Source organism: Ctenopharyngodon idella, chromosome 11 (assembly GCF_019924925.1).
Source record: "Ctenopharyngodon idella isolate HZGC_01 chromosome 11, HZGC01, whole genome shotgun sequence".
Lineage (NCBI taxonomy): Eukaryota > Metazoa > Chordata > Actinopteri > Cypriniformes > Xenocyprididae > Ctenopharyngodon > Ctenopharyngodon idella.
The window spans coordinates 2,700,561-2,720,959 of record NC_067230.1 but is presented as its reverse complement, the minus strand read 5'-3'; the positions used below and the strand labels follow the sequence as shown (position 1 = coordinate 2,720,959).

At 36.4% G+C, this 20,399-nt stretch overlaps 1 protein-coding gene across 3 annotated transcripts; it reads left to right on the top strand.

Moving 5' to 3' along the window:
• Nucleotides 1-2,639: 2,639 nt before the first annotated feature.
• On the top strand, nucleotides 2,640-19,385 carry LOC127522179 (protein-glutamine gamma-glutamyltransferase 5-like). Of its 3 annotated transcripts, XM_051911823.1 has the most exons (16): nucleotides 2,640-2,768; nucleotides 3,121-3,300; nucleotides 6,619-6,861; nucleotides 8,770-8,888; nucleotides 8,969-9,097; nucleotides 9,177-9,354; nucleotides 9,621-9,759; nucleotides 11,830-11,933; nucleotides 12,095-12,334; nucleotides 12,420-12,479; nucleotides 15,319-15,351; nucleotides 15,679-15,705; nucleotides 16,217-16,423; nucleotides 16,953-17,116; nucleotides 17,445-17,578; nucleotides 18,218-19,385. In XM_051911823.1, the coding sequence occupies exons 1-16, from the start codon at nucleotides 2,648-2,650 to the stop codon at nucleotides 18,372-18,374; spliced, it is 2,235 nt and encodes a 744-aa protein (XP_051767783.1). In that variant the 5' UTR covers nucleotides 2,640-2,647; the 3' UTR covers nucleotides 18,375-19,385. The 3 variants fall into 3 exon arrangements, with proteins under 3 accessions (XP_051767783.1, XP_051767786.1, XP_051767784.1); XM_051911826.1 differs by lacking the exon at nucleotides 15,319-15,351; XM_051911824.1 differs by lacking the exon at nucleotides 15,679-15,705.
• Nucleotides 19,386-20,399: the final 1,014 nt, after the last annotated feature.

The following is a 20,399-nucleotide window of genomic DNA, read 5'->3' as shown; positions in this document are numbered from 1 at the left end:
GCAAATATTTGCCGTTGCAGCTTTCTGTCTCCTCTGTTTATTTCCGAAAGGCCCTTTTGGTCTTTTTAGCTGAAACAAGAGAAAAGATAATATCATTATATATAATATATAAGATTATATATAGGAAAAGAGTACTGATTGACCTTACAATTTTTGGATTTTACATTATTAGGCATTAAAAGCATGGTAAGTGTTGAGGTTACTCTGTATTTACAACAAATATCACATTAAAACTACCAATACTGTGGTAAAAGCATGGTAAGTATTGAGATTACTCTGTATTTACAACAAATATCACATTAAAACTACCAATACTGTGGTAAAAGCGTGATTTCATACCAATAAAATTCGCGTCTGTTTTTGACGCTATAGAATTCCCATTGAAAGCAGTGGAGTTCCCAGTTCGTCCATAGAGTGACGCCGAGGGGCACCGTTGGCGTATTCCAAGTGACGCTGTGGGCGCTTGACCATGTTTCAGTCTTTAACGCCTCGGGAGTGAGAACGGGTTTCCTAGTTTTAACAGTCCAGCATTGAAGGTCAGTCGTAAACACGACAAGCCTGTGGTCAGAAAAACTTAACTCCTCAATTTGAATTTTTTAAAATGGATAGACCATGAGATCTAAAGTATGACCATGGACATGTGTTGGTTCCTTAGCCCATTGAACAAGATCACATGCATCAATGAGATTAGCAAAATCTTTAGCTAAAACAGTAGAATTACAACAAATGTTCAGAGAACATTTTAAAATCTTTATTAAAACTGAATCTTATTTCAGTCATTATTGTGAAAGTCACGATGCTGCAAAATAAACAATTCGGGACACAGTTTACAACTTAAAAAGATGCGACAAACAACGAGGAAAAACAGAAATATGTGCTCGATTAGTTTTTTGTAACCCTAACATTAGGCTACACAGCAAAAACGGTGACATAAAACCACGATAAAAGCTTTCTAATAAAAGCACATGCAAAGCCGATCATTTTAGCCTATTATGTAAAGATTATGAACAGTTGAACATGTAAATGGAGCACGTGTCCATTCGGCTGTATTACCTTATAGAAATAATCTATCAAACATGTTGTGATCCGAAGATAAAACAACAACTTCCATTTACAGGAACTGAATGTTACAAAATACTGGCCCCTCTGGCATTTGCTAGAAATGCCAGATTGCCAGTCCGCCCATGCTTGAAGCAAGGCTGCACTTGATATGTATTGACGATTGCAGTGTTAAGGAATATTTACAGTAAATATTATTGTTCAGGGTTGCACAATACGCGATGTCTCCAGCAAACATTCACAACCTGTAAAATAAAGAATGTGGTCTATATAGAAAAACCATGGGTATATTTTACTTTATTATTATTATTATTATTATTTCATGACAAACTGAATGTATTAAATTAAGCTTGAATAAGTCTATCTAAATCTAATTCAATGTCTTAGTACAATAACAAAGCACTTATTTCATCTTTTTAAATTACATCTATTGTGCTTTAAAAGTAAACACTTAAACGGATAGTTCTCCAAAAAAAGTTTAATTTATTTTATCTAATATTTTTTGAATATGTTAGTATAATGATTAATTAATTCCTTACATTTATATAGCGCTCTTCTGGGCACTCAAAGCGCTTTACATATTGAAGGGGGAATCTCCTCAATCACCACCAATGTGCAGCATCCTCCTGGATGATGCGACGACAGCCATATTGCGCCAGAACGCCCACCACACACCAGCTTATTGGTGGAGAAGAGACAGAGTGATGATGGACAGAGGCCAATGGGCAAATTTGGCCAGGATGTTGGGGTTACACCCCTACTCTTTTCGAAGGACATCCTGGGGATTTTTAACGACCACAGAGAGTCAGGACCTCGGTTTAACGTCTCATCCGAAGGATGGTGCTTTTTGATAGCATAGTCTCCCCATCACTATACTGGGGCGTTAGGATCCACACAGACCACAAGGTGAGCACCCCCTGCTGGCCTCACTAACACCTCTACCAGCAGCAACCTAGTTTTCCCAGGAGGTCTCCCATCCAGGTACTAACCAGGCTCAACCCTGCTTACATGATAGTACACTGCACTGAATGGGCTGGTGCTAAATACATTTCGGTAACACTTTACAATAAGGTCTCATTTGTTAACAATGTATTAACTAACATTGAGCAATATATTTGTTAAAGTATTTATTCATCTTTGTTAATGTTAGTTAAAAAATACAGTTGTTCGTTGTTTGTTCATGTTAGTATGGTGCATTAACTAATGTTAACAAATACAACTTTTGATTTTAATAATGTAGGCTATTAGTAAATGTTGAAATTAACATTAATAAATACTGTAGAAGTATTGTTCATTCTTAGTTCATGTTAACTAACTAACTAATGTTAACAACAGAAACCTTATTGTAAAGTGTTGCCTAAATTTCTGCAGGATTTCATTCTGTCTCTCTGTATTGCTCTCTATAGCAAGTTAACCACAGCTTTGCAAATCCACTAACTTCTATGGTCATGATAGTGATGTGACTATTCACTCATTCTGTGACTGCACATACAGTATCAACCTGCAGAAACACACACAGGGTTCATGTATGTACTTGTTTGAGATATGTTGGATCTGTTGATTGTAACATTTTGCAAGAACTGACTTCATGTGTATGCGGTCTGGAAACTTCAGTGGAAAAGGGGGGCGTCGAAGGACATCATATAAAAAGCACAATAAAGAGGCATCTGAGTCTAACAACAAACCACAACACAGCTGTATCATGAACGGTATGCTTCAATCAATCAGTCTTACCTATTTATAGGCATTTTGTTTTACTATTTAATGGCAATGTTTTTTAAAAGAACTTATTGCATGAATCCTTTTTCAAATCAAATTATTGCAGCTATTAATTTTAGAAAATTGTTCATGTCATTTTTTGCTTGCAAAACAATTTTCAGATCATTTTTATTGTTTTTATTTGAAGAAATAATATTGAAGATTTAATTATGTTAAAAACATGAATACTACTCATTTATATTGCTTTATATTGAGTAATTTGTGATTTTAAATCAGCTCTATTTTTATATCAAAACATTTACAGCTGCCACATAATCATTTCACATGTTTTCATTTTTATAGCTACACAGTTCAAGGTTCAAAAAGTCGACCTGCAACAGGTCCGAAACCAGATCCAGCACAGGACCGACGATCTGAGCTCCAAAACTCTGGTGCTGCGGAGAGGACAGCCGTTCACAATTCTTATTAACAGTGATGGACGGCCATTCGATCCACAGAGGGAAAAACTGGTCTTTGTTCTAGGTATGTTTGTGCGCTTGTGCCTGCATCTGCATGTGTGAAAAAACTAGCAATCTCATCTCACGCTCCCTCAATTATGATTAAATTCGTCAGATCTGTAAGTCGGTTAATCCTGTAGCATCTTACTGCATATTTAAAATATTTAGTCCTAAATTTATGATTTTTGTATTTGAGTTGCATATAACCTGTCCATGGACTGCACAGTTTTAAGATAATCAAAAGAATTAAACTTCCATAATAAAACAGGAAACATTTCTTCACTTAGTTTATTATTAACTACTTTCATCTGTTTGATTTATTTAAATGACAAAGATTCAATGATTCAAAATGCATTAATTCAGATTGCTTAGAATCTGTGCATTGTGAAATTCATTCAATTTATTCAGTTATCAATATTAGTTAAAATATTTGAGACTGAATGAAATTGGATTAATTGATGATAAATATATAAACCTGCTTATTGTGTATTTAAAACCGTTTATATTATTGCAGAAATTAGTGGTGCAACAGATACATTGATACTTTGATACCACAACAAAAACTACTAGCCTAAGAATAAAATTACAAGCATAGGCCTAGATAAAAACAATAGAACAGGTACAAATAAAAGTTAGGTATAACTGTGGTATTCAAATACAGAAATGTAATAATTAAGTGTAAAAATACACTGCATAAATTTCACTGTATAAATTAAAAATAGATTAATGTTTGTTAAAGCTGTGTTTTGTTGTTTGATTAACATTACCGTTTTGTACAAATTTCTCAATATTTTGGTCACTTTTTCAAAACTCTTCACACAGTAAGCACAACAGCAGTCTATGTGAGCGAAAATGTGGATAATTTATTTATCATTGCTTTGGCACAAAAAGCATTCAATGACGACATCTTTCAATTGACATGAATTCTTTTCTCACTCAGACATAAATAACAGCAAAACTTTATGTACAGTACAAACCAATTACATACTTTTTTCAAAACTGTTAAACTTAAGTTCAAAACTTATCACAATGCAAAAAAGAATAAGACAAAAATTTGCAACATTTTTTACTAATCTTGACAAAACACATATTGTCGGAAAGGTCTTGTGGTTTTATCTCAAATTTGCCATTTGTTTTGTGATAGAAGTAATATTTGGACAGAAATGTATCAATTTGTAACAGGAGAATGCATAAAAAAAAATTCAATAGAATGTCGGTTTCACCCGGTGGCTATTTTTGGTACATAGGCCTAAACAAAATCTCAAAGGAACTTCAATTTCCATTTCGAGGGAACTCGCACTGTGTCAGAGTCTTCGATGCTGTGGGAACGCCTCTGCGTGATTGCGTCGTGAAGCACGTGTAAAATCTGTCCAATGGGGTGACGGAACGTCATAGGCGGGTGATGTCATCGACCAGGAAACTATAAAGCATACCCAGACCAAACAGTGTTAGCTTCTGTGTCTTCAGCAAGCGATCTGTGTTACTGTCAGTCCTATTTATTGTTGTCTGTCTACCAACATTTTTTCAAACACATATATATTATTATTATGATGGCAAGCAAATAGCAATTTAAATCATGTGTTCCTCCTTGCCCTCACTTCATCCGGGTTGGGAATACACATGATTTATGTGTTGTTTCTTTGGGAGCGGAGCATGATCAAGCCGCCCTCGAGGTTACGCTGCGTCACGTTGCCATACTTCCTGCATGCCTGTTTAGTCTGGGTATGCTTTATAGTTTCCTGGTCAATGACGTCACCCGCCTATGACATTCCATCACGCCATTGGACTGATTTTACACGTTTCACAACGCAATCACGCAGAGGCGTTCCCACAGCGTCGAAGACTCTGATGTAGCGTCTCGTTCCCTTCTCAGGGAACCATGGTTACATGTGTAACTGAGAGGTTTTGTGATATCAACTTCAAATTTGGAACACAACTTGGTTAGACATATGGCTTTCATTTGATAGCAATTTTACAGTAAAATATATTTGATAAAATATAAATTTTATATAAAATATTTCTTCTTTAAAACAAGACCAAACTTAGGTCTGTAGTCCAAAGCATTCTTGAGTTATAATCATTTCAGTTTGGATAGTGCATTTTCATATCTATTCTCAAAAATGGAGGTGACACTTAAGGGGTTAAAATAGAGAAATTAGTTTGGCTGTACTGCTCAGTCAGGTGAAAATATTTATTTCATTATTTTATCATTGTTATTAAAAATAACAACAAAGATGCATGTTACAAATACAATATATTATACAAATGAAATGCACAGTGCTTTATTTTTGTTCACAGTAGGTGTATTTAACAGTAATATTCAAATAAGAACCTGAATTAACAAATGTAAAAATAAAACACTATACAACACTGTATAAAATATATCTAGACTGATTCCTGTTAAAGCTACTTAAGTTGTTCAGTGAAGAGCAGTAAGTGATTTTCTCTTTGTCTTTTGTTGTTTGATCGACATTAATGGCAAGCGGCATTAGGCTGCTGTCACTTTAAGACCTCATGCATTGATCTAATATACAGACACACACCTGGTTTTCTCCTAACTGTGTACATTCACTTAAGACATAATCGACTGTGCTTATGGAAACCTTGTGTGTATCTAAAAGTTTAAGCACAGTAAGATGAAATAGATAGCATATTCAGTACTCATATTCAGCACTGACTGACGCTTTTAGTGTGCACACTTTTCCATTGGCTCAACATATTATTTCTGATTGAACCCATGTTAACAGACTGTTTCCACAAATGATTAAATTCAATTCACAGAAATTCAGTTTGGACAATTGAAAAAATTATATGTGACCAGTCACCATTGCTGTATTGTTCTTTTTACACATTTTTTTTTTTTGTTTTAATTTTACACATAAACAATTGACACGTTTAACACATTTGTCTACGAAACTTCTCTATTCATATATTTTCTCACTTAAAGGGATAGTTCACCCCAAAATGAAAATTCTGTCATCATTTACTCACCATTGAGTTGTTCCAAAACTGTATGAATTTCTTTGTTCTGCTGAACACAAAAGAAGATATTACGATGAATGTTAATAACCAAACAAATCTGGGGCACCGTTCACTTCCACAGTTTTATTTTTTTCCTATTATGAAAGTCAATGGTGCCCCAGATCTGCTTGGCTACAAATATTATTCAAAATATCTTCAGCAGAATAAAAGAATGTTGGGCCTCTTTGGGATGGCACCACAGGGTAAAAGCCTTGGATTCATGGTAAGTCACTGAAAGTGTATTGAGTGAATAGTATCTCACTTCCAGAATCATTGTCATTTGTTTGTTTTATATTCACTAACTGCTCTCTCCTCGCCGCAGGGCCGCTGAATGTGGACGTCCCTCTCTCTGTGTCTGGACAGCCTTCTCCAAATCAATGGAGTGCCATTCAGGAGAAGAGCCTACCCATCCCGTATACACCCTGTCCACTGGCAGTATCACTGTCCAGCCCTGTGTCTGCCTATGTAGGAGTCTATGAACTCCAGCTGAGAGTCGAGACCGGCCAGAGTGCCAAAACCTATTTTCTCGGCCATTTCACGCTCCTCTGCAACCCCTGGTGTGAAGGTGAGTAGGAGAAAGAACTGTAAAGTAAGCGTGTTTTTGTCACGCAATAAAAAATAAAAAGATAATTGCGACGTATTTTAGAATTCAAACTTTTTTTCTCTGAGATCTTCTTACAAAATCCCAACTGAGAGATAACACAATTTTTTTTTATTCCGCGGCTGAAACAAGCTTCCATAGTAAATGAGCAGTAGGTCTGCATTACATTGAAGCTAAACACATTTACCAGTATTTTTTTTTTTTTTTTTTTACATTTTCTATCCACAAGTTTCCTACGCCCCATGATGCCTTGTGTCAAAAGTGGGAGTGTTTTCCGGTTCAAAGTAAACAAGCTGGACGTGAAACTCATTCATTCAACTGTTGACAGTCATTCAAGATTTAGCAATCCAAACTTGCAAATGTTTGGCTTGTACTTAAAGTTTTAAGATTCCAGTATCAATATTTGAACAATGTTTTACAATAAAAAATGTTACAGTAAAAGTAATTTATTAATTTATGCCAGGAGTGCACATCAATCATGCTGAATCTAACTGATATTTATATTGACATAAAAAGGAACATATACCTATTCAGTTGCACCTGCTTCCATTTATTTACGATCACAAGAATGCACAAAACAACTCCATTAAGGCTTTTAAGTCCAAAGGCTTACACATTTAGAAATATATTGATAACATACCCTGTGTTTACGTCACTTTTCTGAGCATTTCTATTAAGTTTCCTCTAAATTATGCGATGATTGCAATCCGAGGACGTTTGAGCGATCTCTCCGTCTCACTATACTGTTATCCTTTCAGCCAGAGCAACAGAGGGAGCTCATGAGAGGAAAACAGGAGTTATGAGTTATACGAGTTAACCGGAGTGTGTGAATCTGTGAAAGATATGCGTATGCATTTGTCTGGTATCAACCAAGGCACAGGGAAGAGACAGATAAAATTTTAAACCAAATAAATATACGATTATAATCATGTAAGAATTGTCTATGTTCCTCAAGCAGCCTCTGGTATTTTCCATAAACGTGTGTATTTATTATCGCAATGGTTAAAGGGTTAGTTCACCCAAAAATGAAAATTCTGTCATTTATTACTCACCCTCATGTCGTTCCACACCCGTAAGACCTTCGTTAATCTTCGGAACACAAATTAAGATATTTTTGTTGAAATCCGATGGCTCAGTGAGGCCTCCATAGCCAGCAATGACATTTCCTCTCTCAAGATCCATTAATGTACTAAAAACATATTTAAATCAGTTCATGTGAGTACAGTGGTTCAATATTAATATTATAAAGCGACGAGAATATTTTTGGTGCGCCAAAAAAAACGAAATAACGACTTATATAGTGATGGCCGATTTCAAAATACTGCTTCAGGAAGCTTCGGAGCGTTATGAATCAGTGTATCGAATCATGATTCAGATCGTGTGTCAAACCGCCAAACTGCTGAAATCACATGACTTTGGCGCTCCGAACCGCTGAAATTTTGAAATCGGCCATCACTATAAAAGTCGTTATTTTATTTTATTTTATTTTTTGTTGTAACAGTATGAAACAAGACAACATACAGTATATTGCACATTTGTGGTCTTTCATTTATGATGCATCTCATGAATAATTCACTGGAATAAGCAGTTATATAATATATTGTAAAATGTATTTCATTCCTGTGATGTAAAGCTGAATTTTCAGCATCATTAGACTGATCAGCTGCACATGATCCTTCAAAAATCATCTTTTATTGTTTTACATCTCTTGCCCTTTTATAGAACTTCACATCCATATGTACAAAACTACATCAATTAACTGTGGTAAAATCACTGTGATCCATAGCCTTGAGCCTTGTGTCCCTTTTTGCTTTCATTTATTATCATTAAACAAAGATCAATCAACAAAAATCCTGTTGTGTTATTCTGTAGATGATTCAGTGTTCCTGCCGTCGGAGGATCTGAGGAATGAATACGTCTGTAGTGATTATGGCGTGCTGTATAAGGGCAGCCCCTGTAACATGTTCCTCAGACCCTGGTCTTTTAATCAGGTGAGATGTTTCACCATTGACTTTAATGGCATAGCACTGGAAAATTGTTTCTCATTAACTCCTGTTAAATGTATTTTCAGTATGATAAAGGGATGCTGGACATCTGTATGCAGTTACTGCAGTTAAGTCCTCAATCTCAAGCCGACATGAAGAAAGATCTGCTGAACCGCAGCAGTCCGGTGTACATCAGCCGCGTGGTCTCCGCTATGGTGAGGATCTCCTCCTCTCATTCTCTGATCTCCATTGCCACTCTCAATCTACTAATATAGTCTCTGTCTTTCTAAACAGGTGAACTGTCAGGATGACAAAGGGGTGTTACAGGGGAACTGGACACAAAACTACAGCGGCGGTGTCAACCCCTCGACATGGTCTGGCAGTGGAGATATTCTCAGGATGTGGTCAGAAACACAATTCAGCCCTGTGAAATACGGACAGTGCTGGGTGTTCGCTGCTGTCATGTGTACAGGTGTGATCGTTATGAGTTCTTACACTACCGTTCAAAAGTGTGAATGAAAATATACGGTGATTTATACAGCCAAACTCTTAAAAAACCAATGGTCATTTTCTTTTTGTTTCATAAACTGAATGAAAATAATCTGTGCTTGGATCAGCATGGGGCTGTGTAATTGTGTGTAAACATTGTTTTTGCGTGAAGTGTTCCTAGAATGGGTCATTAGTAATTTAATTAGTGCTGTTGATGTTCAATATCAAATGCAGTTGTTTGTGTAACAGTAATGAGAGCCCTCGGCATTCCAACTCGAGTGGTCACCAACTTCCACTCCGGTCACGACTCAAATGACAACATGGTGATTGAGGAATATTACTCAGAGATGGGGGAAAAGCTGTCCATAGCTGGCCAGGATAGCATTTGGTGAGTTACATTCTGAAAGCTGAAAATCTTCTTGTTATATTACTAAAATCAGAATAGAACAGGACACATAATAACATTTAATATTCAGTAACATCTTGTACTTGGTGATGTTCCTCAGAGCTGTCCAAACTGGTTTTGGCTGAAAACTGTTTTTTTTTTGGTTTTTTTTTCAGCTTTTCAGAGTAGCTTTTTTTTAGGCCGTGTTTTCACCTGGTATTAAGATTCATTTTGACACTAAATTCAGGTGTAAACAGGGTACTAGATATTATATGGTGTTGTGATGAATGTCGCAATACCAGGTTTGCCTACGCTTCCGGCACGTTCTTTGCGCTGTCTGGATTAAGATACGGCGCAGCGACTTGTGTTAACAGAGTTTAGTGATTTGGTGAAGAGAAAACTTCAGAATTATGTCACAGAGTTCATTCGTGAAATTGTGTGAACAACACACGGCATCCGTGTACGTCCGAGCACGTGCGCACTTTGGTCAGAGTGGTAATGATGCGATTAAGGTGTTTACATGCTTGTTTATTGCGATTAAAATCGGCGTACACCACCTAGTTTAATGCAATTATGGGTACTACGATTATGAGCTTAATCGCATTCGTTTGATTTAAGTATTGCGTTCACATGAGGTAAAGTTTAATCGCAATATTACCAAAATCCCATTATAATCGCAATTTGAGGGTGCATGTAAACGCACTCATTATCGCCTGTCAATGACGTAATATCCACGCTATCCTCAGATTCTGCTTGTAGAAACCATGCCAACTCACGTGGACGAATGCGAAAGTGTTGGTTATACAGCATCTAGCACGCCGCTGTTGTGTTGTTCAGTCATCATGGATCACGATTATTCATTGTAGATCAAATGAGGCAAGCAGACTTTGGGACAAACGGAGAAATAAAACAAGGATCAATATCGCCGTGGCGTTTTCGAGATGGAGAAAGCATCGCGACAAACTTGGACTTGACAGAGACTTGAAATTTCACATAGAGTTATATTGCACTTTGTACTTCAGTAATGCTTTTTATCAAGTCTGGTGACCAAGTCTATGGCAGTGAAATGAAATACAGTTTGTGTTGCACAAATATATTTAGCCATTACTTGCACTGTGGATTCGTTCAAATTTACTTTTAGTACGATTGTTTTAAACACGTAAAACTTTGCAGCATTAACCCACCAAATAATTTGAAACACAGTCACATATCAGTAACAGGCTATTATAGCATTAAATTTCACGTTCTTTGCAGTGAATTCATTATGAAAGCATAAAACAGAGTAATCAAATGTACAGGTAGTACAAAAACTACTTCATTACCTCATCCGTGAACATGATTTGTGAATTCCATTCTTCTCTGCATGATGAAAACTACATCATTCCACTCTCCTTCTTAGCATAATCATGCTTCACCTTTGTTATTGTTTTGAAAATGTGACCTCTGGCATACATATTGTGCCTTTAACGCCACTCGATCCGCTCGGAACACCTGCAGATGTAGCACGACGCCGGAATGGCTTCACTCAGCCAGGTTTCAGTGAAGCACAATGCAGCCGAGTTTGAAAAGTTCCTATTTGTGCAGGTGAGAAGCAGTTCATCCGTTTTGTGAGGAAGGGATCGGAGATTCGCTAGATGAACGCTTACAGACCTTAACCGGCACACCGGCTCGCTTCCCTCACATACGTCTGACAGCGTGTTTGATCGGCGCTGTAGCCCCTTTGTTTAGAATGTTCAACAAAACATCTGAATAATCAAAAACCGGAAACATATTGTCTGGTGTATGTTGTCTAATATTAAGTAGTTTGTCTCCTGTAAAAACTGTGAGGAAAAGATTGACCAAAAGCACAACAAACAAACAAAAACAAAAGAAGAATGGGAGAGCTCCAAACCAAGGCAGCCGTCCGCTGCGCCATCTTAAATGTAAAATGTTGGAGTCTGTAAGATTTTGAAATGTATTTGAGAGAAGTCTCTTATGTTAATCAAGGCTGCATTTATTTGATGAAAAAATAACAGAAATACCGTGAAATAGCTGTTTAATGCATACTAAGGAAAAATGCTTGGCCTGTTTCAGGAACTTCCATGTGTGGGTGGAGAGCTGGATGAAGAGGCCTGATCTGGGTCAAGGTTATGATGGCTGGCAGGCTCTTGACTCCACACCTCAAAAGAAGAGCAGGGGTCGGTCATTACAGTCATTTTAATGCATACAGAAAAATCATGTGCATTTAATCTGTGCCAAAAAAATAAAAAATCAGTTGTTCCAAAGCAAAATGCTATTTTTCAGCAGGGGTATGATGTTCTTTATGCTAAAACACCAAATGAATGATTCTCTGTCACAGGAATATTCCGCTGTGGCCCTGCTTCTGTTAAAGCCATTTCTGAGAAGAAGGTGGACATGCCATTCGATGTTCCGTTCATTTATGCAGAAATGAATGCAGATGTGCATAAAATAATCATAAGAAATGGGAATAGATTATCATGCGCTGTTGAAAAGGACAGAGTTGGAGTCCTGATCTGTACCAAACATCCCGGATCCAAGAAAATGCAGGACATCACGGCAGAATACAAACCTAAGGAGGGTAAGAGAAAAACTGAGAATGACAGAAAAAAATACTTACTTCTACATAAACCTTTATTCAAACCTCTAATATCTTTCACATTTAGATGACTTCAGATGTGTTCACTTCAGAGCTCCCTTTAAAGTTAAACTGAGAAGCATTGAACGTAAGCCATTTTATCATTCCATTTATTATAATTAATCTAACTAGTATCAACATCACCAAAATAATAATTGTAAAAAAACATTTGTTCTTAAAAAAAGGTTTCTGGAAGACTTTGAGGATACATTTTGATACACGTGACTGATAAATTAACTCAATGTCCATTAAAATCATATTAATAATCAATTTTATCTCTTTTTATTGATACTTTTCAACAAGATAGATAAAAAAGGAAATCAGTCACAAAATACAATTGTGTATGCTTGCACCAAGACAAATAAAAAATTTAAAAAATGCTAATACTAAAAAAATGAAATATACATAGAAAACACACACACACAGAGAGAGAGAGAGAGAGAGAGAGAGAGAGAGAGAGAGAGAGAGCGAGAGAGCACAGACATATGAAGACTTCAGATGCAAAAGCCTCTAAGTGCCATCTGAAATTTTCTTCTAAAACGAGTATTTTTATCAGGCTCCTATGTTTAGGCTCAGTAATTTCACTATTTATTGCCATTAAAATGAAAATATTGAAATAACTGATGTAGCGAATCTGTACAGGTATTTAATTAATTTATGGGTGAAATATATGAATATAATAAATCATAAAGCTTTATGATTAATTATAATACATATACCGACCCGAGAGGGAATTATACATATATTGTGAGTTAATTACAACGAATTATAATCAATCACATATATGATTAGTTCTGGTTTGATAATAATTTAGAGAAACTATTAGTTTGTCCAGCAAACCGTTAGCTCCTCATAGCCGATTATAAAAGGAAGGTTTTTCTCTGGCCACGAGAAAGACTTCCTATTCTAGCATCAATGCGTAAAGCAAGGATACTGGATCGAAACGTTAAAGTGACCTGGGTTTGTTGCATGAGCAAAAAAAGACAATCGAGCATGAATATAATGTATTTAATATATATGAAACTACGGATACAGAGACTATACTACTAAACATACACAAACAATACACATATATAGAAAGCGAAAGTAAAGTCAAGAAAACAGAGGTGATCAAAGGAATGGCAACTTACTAACAGTTAAAACCTTTGAGAGCCAGCAAGGAAACTCAGCTTACACATCGAGCTTAAAACGCTTTGGAAAGAATGGTTCTATACTTGCATAGGTTCAGGTGCTGTGGTCGTTTCGTGTTTCTGCAGGAGTTTCGGTGCGTGCGGCTGAAGCGATTGGTCCTTTTCCGAGAAGGTGTTCTTCGGCGGGATTTTCAAACAAGGGTTTAACTTAAGAGTAAGATAACCGGAAAATAAAGAAAAAGAGTCCGTCTCCTAGGCGATGAAGAGAGAAGACTTAGGGCGACGGATGAAGAGGGTTTGACAAAGAAACTTGTTGCCAAAAGATGGTCGTCCCGAAGAGAGGGGGCGCGTGATGGAAGCGCGGTCGCCGAGACGTCCGGGAGAGACGTGTGTTAAATGGCGAGAGACAATCGAGAGACAATGAGAGATGCGTGTCATTGTGTTTTAAGGACAACAGGCCAGAACGCCTCCTGGGATACATCAGCCAATGATGAGGGTGCGATTTTGGCGGGCAAACTCTTTCTTTGTCTCCATTTATGACCTAATTTGCATGGTTTATGAAGTGTCCGATCTGAGTACATTTTCTTCAAAGTACCATTAAAAATAGAAGAATGCATTTTACAGTCATGTGACATACATTTTCAATTAGAGCATAACGAAAGCTTTACAATGAGACCAAACTTGTCAGATGGCAAAGACATAAAAGGTGAGATACAGTTTATACTTGAGTTTTATCGTTTAGAAGAAAACTAATACAACTACAGTCATAGCTAAGCTTATATACTAGGGATAAATACATGCACCTTTAAATACAGCGACAGGTACATATTGGCACAGTCATATTTGGAGGATAAATGTACATTCACAATCTCCATGCGTGTTTGTGAGTGTCTGTATGTGTGTGTGTATTGGGGTTGTGGCCATTGTCTGTGACCATATGTCCTTTAGTCCCACCAGGGTGACTCTTTGAAGTCTCTGGAGCTGGTGAGAATGTGTTCTGTTTTTCTTTACTGGGGTAACAAAGGTGCCAATGGGGCAATTGGTCCCGGACTTGCCGGAGCCGACTCGTGATTTACATGCACAGTTCAGGAGGCTAAAAGCATTCTGAAATGTCCAAAGTTGATTGACTAGCCGGATCTATCCAGACGCTACACTGAACATAAACATGCCTGATAAAAATGCTAATTTTAGACAGCACTTAGAGGCTTTTGCATCTGAAGTCTTCATATGTGTGTGAGTGTGTGTGTGTGTGTGTGTGTGTGTGTGTGTGTGTGTGTGTGTGTGTGTGTGTGCGCGTTTTTGTGACATATCAGGACACAAATTTGTATAATGACATGGGTATGACATAGGTATTACAAGGAGAGGGTGACTTATGAGGACATTACTCCATGTCCCCACTTTTCAAAAGGCTTATAAATCATACGGAATTTTTTTTGAGAAAGTAAAAATGTGCACAGTTTCCTGTGATGGGTAGGTTTAGGTGTAGGGGTAGTGTAGGGCGATAGAAAATACGGTTTGTACAGTATAAAAACCATTACGCCTATGGAATGCCCCAACAATTCAGAAAAACAAACGTGTGTGTGTGTTCCACGTATATTTCATTTTTTAGTATAATCTTTTATTTGTCTTGGTGCAAGCATACACAATTGTAATTAATAAAAATATATAAATATGCATGAAAAATAAATTATTTATAGGTAGATAGATAGATAGATAGATAGATAGATAGATATAAATATGTATTATTTTATTTATATATTTTTTGTTATTCATCTACATTTTACAAATACTCTCTAGTTTCAGATGCTGACGGTGATTTGGGGAAAGTTGGTATGTTCTAGCATTTTTTCCCCTCATAAACACTGCTCCTTGTTTGAGTAATATGTGTGTGTGTGTGTGTGTGTGTGTGTGTGTGTGTGTTCCATGTATATTTCATTTTTTAGTATAATCTTTTATTTGTCTTGGTGCAAGCATACACAATTGTAATTAATAAAAATTTATAAATTTGCATGAAACAAATTATTTATAGATAGATAGATAGATAGATAGAATACAGCAATAATAATAATAGTAATATTTAATATAAATATTTATTATTTTATTTATATATTTTTTGTTATTCATCTACATTTTACAAATACTCTCTTCTATTTTCAGATGCTGAAGGTGATTTGGGGAAAGTTGGTATGTTCTAGCATTTTTTCCCCTCATAAACACTGCTCCTTGTTTGAGTAATATGTGTGAGTGTGTGTGTGTGTGTGTGTGTGTGTGTGTGTGTGTGTGTGTGTGTGTGTGTGTGTGTGTCTGTGTTCCATGTATATTTCATTTTTTAGTATAATCTTTTATTTGTCTTGGTGCAAGCATACACAATTGTAATTAAAAAAAATATATAAATATGCATGAAAAATAAATTATTTATAGATAGATAGATAGATAGATAGAATACAGCAATAATAATAATAATAGTAATATTTAATATAAATATTTATTTTATTTATATGTTTTTTTTTTGTTTTTTTTTTTGTTATTCATCTACATTTTACAAATACTCTCTTCTAGTTTGCAGTGCTGAAGATGCTAGGGGAAAAGTTGCTATGTTCTAGCATTTTTTCCCCTCATAAACACTGCTCCTTGTTTGAATAATATGACTGAACACAGTGATCTAACATTTAATTTTGTGTGTCTTTTCATGCAGTTCCTGAGGGCATTGCAGTTTCTCTCCAGCTCTTGAAAGCTCCCATAGTCGGAGAAAACATTTCTTTCAACGTCATAATCATTAACGAAGGGGATGTTTCGAAAAAACTGAGAAAACATGTGAACGCTCAGAGCAAAGAGTACAACTGCAATCCCACTGAAGCCTTCTGGAAGGCTGACAATGATCTGGTGATCGGCCCGTATGAAAGTAAGAGTTCTGCGACCTATACTGAACAACAAAAACTGCTTAAAATGAGTTTAAAATGTAGCCTACTTATAACCAGAAATTTGAACCTGCAGATGTTTTCAAAAATATCATAATTTTTTTCAGGCAGGATCTCGATCCACAATCTTATCAAGAGTCTTTTTTTGTTTTGGATATTAAGAAAGTTAAGAAGTATAAAGAGTTTGCTGAGTAGTACAGCCAAACTAATTGCCACAATTTAAAAAATAAAGCCCAACAAGATAACAAAACAAAACAAAAAATTACAGATTTTGCTTTTTGCAGATATGCACAAAAAATGTAAAATTACAGTCTTCATCTTTTGGGAAAACAGGCAATAAAACCCCCCAATGCAATGCACCCAATTTGACCTTGAACAAGCCTTACAATGTAACAACACCCATCTGGATATTATTGGACTACATAATTTTTGAATACCACCAAAATGTGTTGAAATGATTTGTTAGGGATTGCGCAGTCAACTCCATGATTCCTGTTTGTTGTTCTCCACCAGCCATGACTGTAAAACACGAGATCTCCTTCAAGGAGTACATGCTGAAGGAGGTGATGGAGGATCATCAGGTTAACCTGGCTGTGGTTATAGAGGATGTGGAGTCTCAGAAGAGAGTGATGGCTTCAGAAGAGTTCCACATCAAGAGCCCTGCCCTCAAAATACATGTACTGGTGGCCCATCTTAGACACTTAAATTTATATATATAGACCCCTTTCATACCAATCAATTCACAGTGGACAAAAACGAGTCCCATCCTACAATTGTTTGCAAATGCAAGATGTTTGTTTTGTGACTAAATTTTCAGCTTGTTCAGCTAAATTTCCATTTTCAGCTTGTTTTTCACTACTTAATAAAGACATGTATTACTCCAAGATTATGGACATTATGAGGATTTTTAAGATATAAAGATTTTTATTTGCGTTGAAAATGAATTGAGTTAAAGCAATTTGGTATGAACCCTGTGTTTTATTTTTTGTTTGTTTTGTTTTTCAGGTTCAAAACAAGCGCTCGGTCATCATCAACGAGCAGCAACTTGCCATGGTGACATTTACCAACACGTTTGATGTTGCAGTGAGCGGTGAACTCACCATAGAGGGTTCAGGACTCTTTGAGAAGGTTCAGATCAGGTACATTTCAATTTTTATAGCTCTTTTCTGAGAGGTCGCCAAACAAATTCACAAAAATAACCATGTAATTAAGTTCAGTGACTGTTTTTCAAAAGGTTTTCCAAACACATCCCTGTCTGCCATTGGTCAGACAAACAGATAGCTCCGCCCTAAATACACACCTTTGGTTGATGTTCAGACAAGTTTAATGTTTAGAAAGCATCACAGTGTAACTATTTTCAGAAAAATCAAAGATTGTCTCAGCATAATTAGCTTGTATGAGAGAAAGTAATTTAATATCCAAAACTTATACACAGAACTTTAAGCGTCATCCCTTTCTGTCTTCTGACTTCCATTTCTTCAGTGAGAAAGTAACTGATATTTGTAATGAAATCTGAAAAATTTCTGTCCCTCCATTGAAAGTCTGTTCACCCAAAAATCTGATGCTTCAAAATGTTTATAAAGAGACAGTAAAATAAATCCATATGTATGGAGTGGTTTCATCCAAATTGTCTGAAGAGACATGATTGTTGTTTTATATGATGAACAGATTTACTTTAGGTTTTTATTCATATATCACAACATTGATCAAGAACTCAAGTATGGTAAGTGATGCTTGCCTGTTTTAATCTTTTAAATGTCCTGTGCTTTATATTTCAGCCTTACGATCCAGCCTGGAGAAACCATTTGGAGGCCCATCAGTATCATTCCCAGGATGACGGGTGACAAGATGCTTCACGGTAGTTTAGTGTTGACAAATCTGCCCATCATCCTCCGTGGATTCAAGACCGTCAGTGTTCAAGCAGCTAAGAGATGATTGTGAACCCTCAACATGACATACTAATGGCTGAAACACCTTTGGAAATGATTGCTTTCTATTATTATTATTATTATTTTTTTTTTTTTTTTTTTTTTTTTTACAATTGCTAATTAAAATGTGTGACCTGTGTGGCAAAATGAGTCAAAATGAACACATTTTCAAAAATGTGTTCTCTTATTTTCACATTCTCCATTTAAAAAACCAAAATTATGTATGATTCGTTGGAATCAGGCAAAGAGGAGCAAAGAGCAAAGAGGACACTGACAACGTATCAGACAAGACAGAGCAGGTTACTTTTGATATGAAACAAAGTAAAGTCTCAAATTTAGTAATTTTTAAAGAAATTTAAACAAATACAGTTTTGTGGCTCTTTAATGTGTTGTGACAGATCGCTGTAGCCCCTCAGATCAAGCGGCTTGTGAACCGATCATCTCTTCTTACTAGTTAATTTATATAATCAAATAAACATGAATGAACCACATTTCAACCTCAGAAAGACATCAGTACACATCATTTTTCAAGTTCAAGTCCACCAATGCTAATCTACTAACTCCCCTGACTGCTTTGTTGGACGAATGGGTGGATTCTGCATTATGATTGGTTAGATAGCCTGTCAATCAAACTCCCAGTGAAGGGTCAATTAGCCCATGCACATTCCAACTCCTTTTGCCAGCACAGGTCACATGTTTTTAACTCCTCAAGCCCATTTTGGCTGCCTTCAGTCACAAAGATCATCAGGGCCTCTTTTTTCCTAAACTCTAATCTCGTTGTCACCTAAATAATCCTTGAAGAGTTTCTTTTAGATTAAACATACATGTGTTTCAACCAATCAGAATCCTTTTCACATGGAGTAATGATGTAGTTAGTGACCTTTGTTAGAGTATAATTTCTGCTGTATTGAGTTTGTACGCAAAGTGGCCTACGAACTCCTCGCGAGTACTGAAGCTGACTTCTGCTAATGAAACTACAAACTATTTTCTTCATTAAATTTTTCTTCAATTGACTGCATCTCTGACTCCTCGTCTTTATTCATCATTTCTGTTCCCTGGGTCTTAACTGTAAATTCCCCTAAAGCATAGTCAGGTGTTGAAGTTACACAGTAAAATAGGACTCCAAATTGTTTTTGGGTTTTTTGTTTGAGGATGCAGAACAACACAGACAAGCAGAGAGAGGAAAAATAATGTCTGGGAGAGGAATAGATGGATCAGGACAAGGAAGAAGAAGAGGAGTAGGAATGCGTGCTGGATTGTGCATTTTTATTTTTTTCCCTTGAATGCTAATTTCTGCCATGGAATAAAAAATAAAAAAGGTATCTGTGACATTTTAAAGAATAGAATATATGTTTAAGTGATATTATTGGTTAAACAAACTACTTAAAGTTCATTCACTGCGGCATTCCATCAGATTTCGTTTTGTAGCGTTGAGCATTATAACCAATCACACACGTTTCTGTTGAGCTTATGAATGTGATGGCCAATCAGAGGCGTTCAGATTAGTCATCGCTGAAACGAATAGTTTTGTACAGCGTGCACGCTCTCTGACTGAATTCTGACTGAAACTCGTCATAAACAACAAAGTGCAGATGCGATGAAAGAGATTCATGTCACAGTGTAGTCAGCTTCCGTGATTTTAATGGGAGTGTTTGTGAGAGTGCTTAAACTCATGCTAGACCCAAGTTATGGACAGCTTCACGATCGGTCACATTCTCTGCACTCTTTCAGTTTATTCCAGTTAATATATCTTATTCATCATGCTGATAAGATTGTGAATTCTTCGTTTTCTAATGCATAAAAAGCATTAAAATAATTCAGAAATGGTTCTTAAGGTGATGATACACGGGGCAACTTTTTGAGCAATGTTGCCGGGCAATGTTGCCGAGCAACTTTGCCTGCTTCCCACTGAGAATGAGCAACAAATTTATATCTGGATTCGTTAGATCGGTCGTGGGCATTTTTTTGAGATCCTCCAATCAGAATGTTAGCAGCCGATCACGTGACCGGTTCGGAGATTTCAGAAAAAATT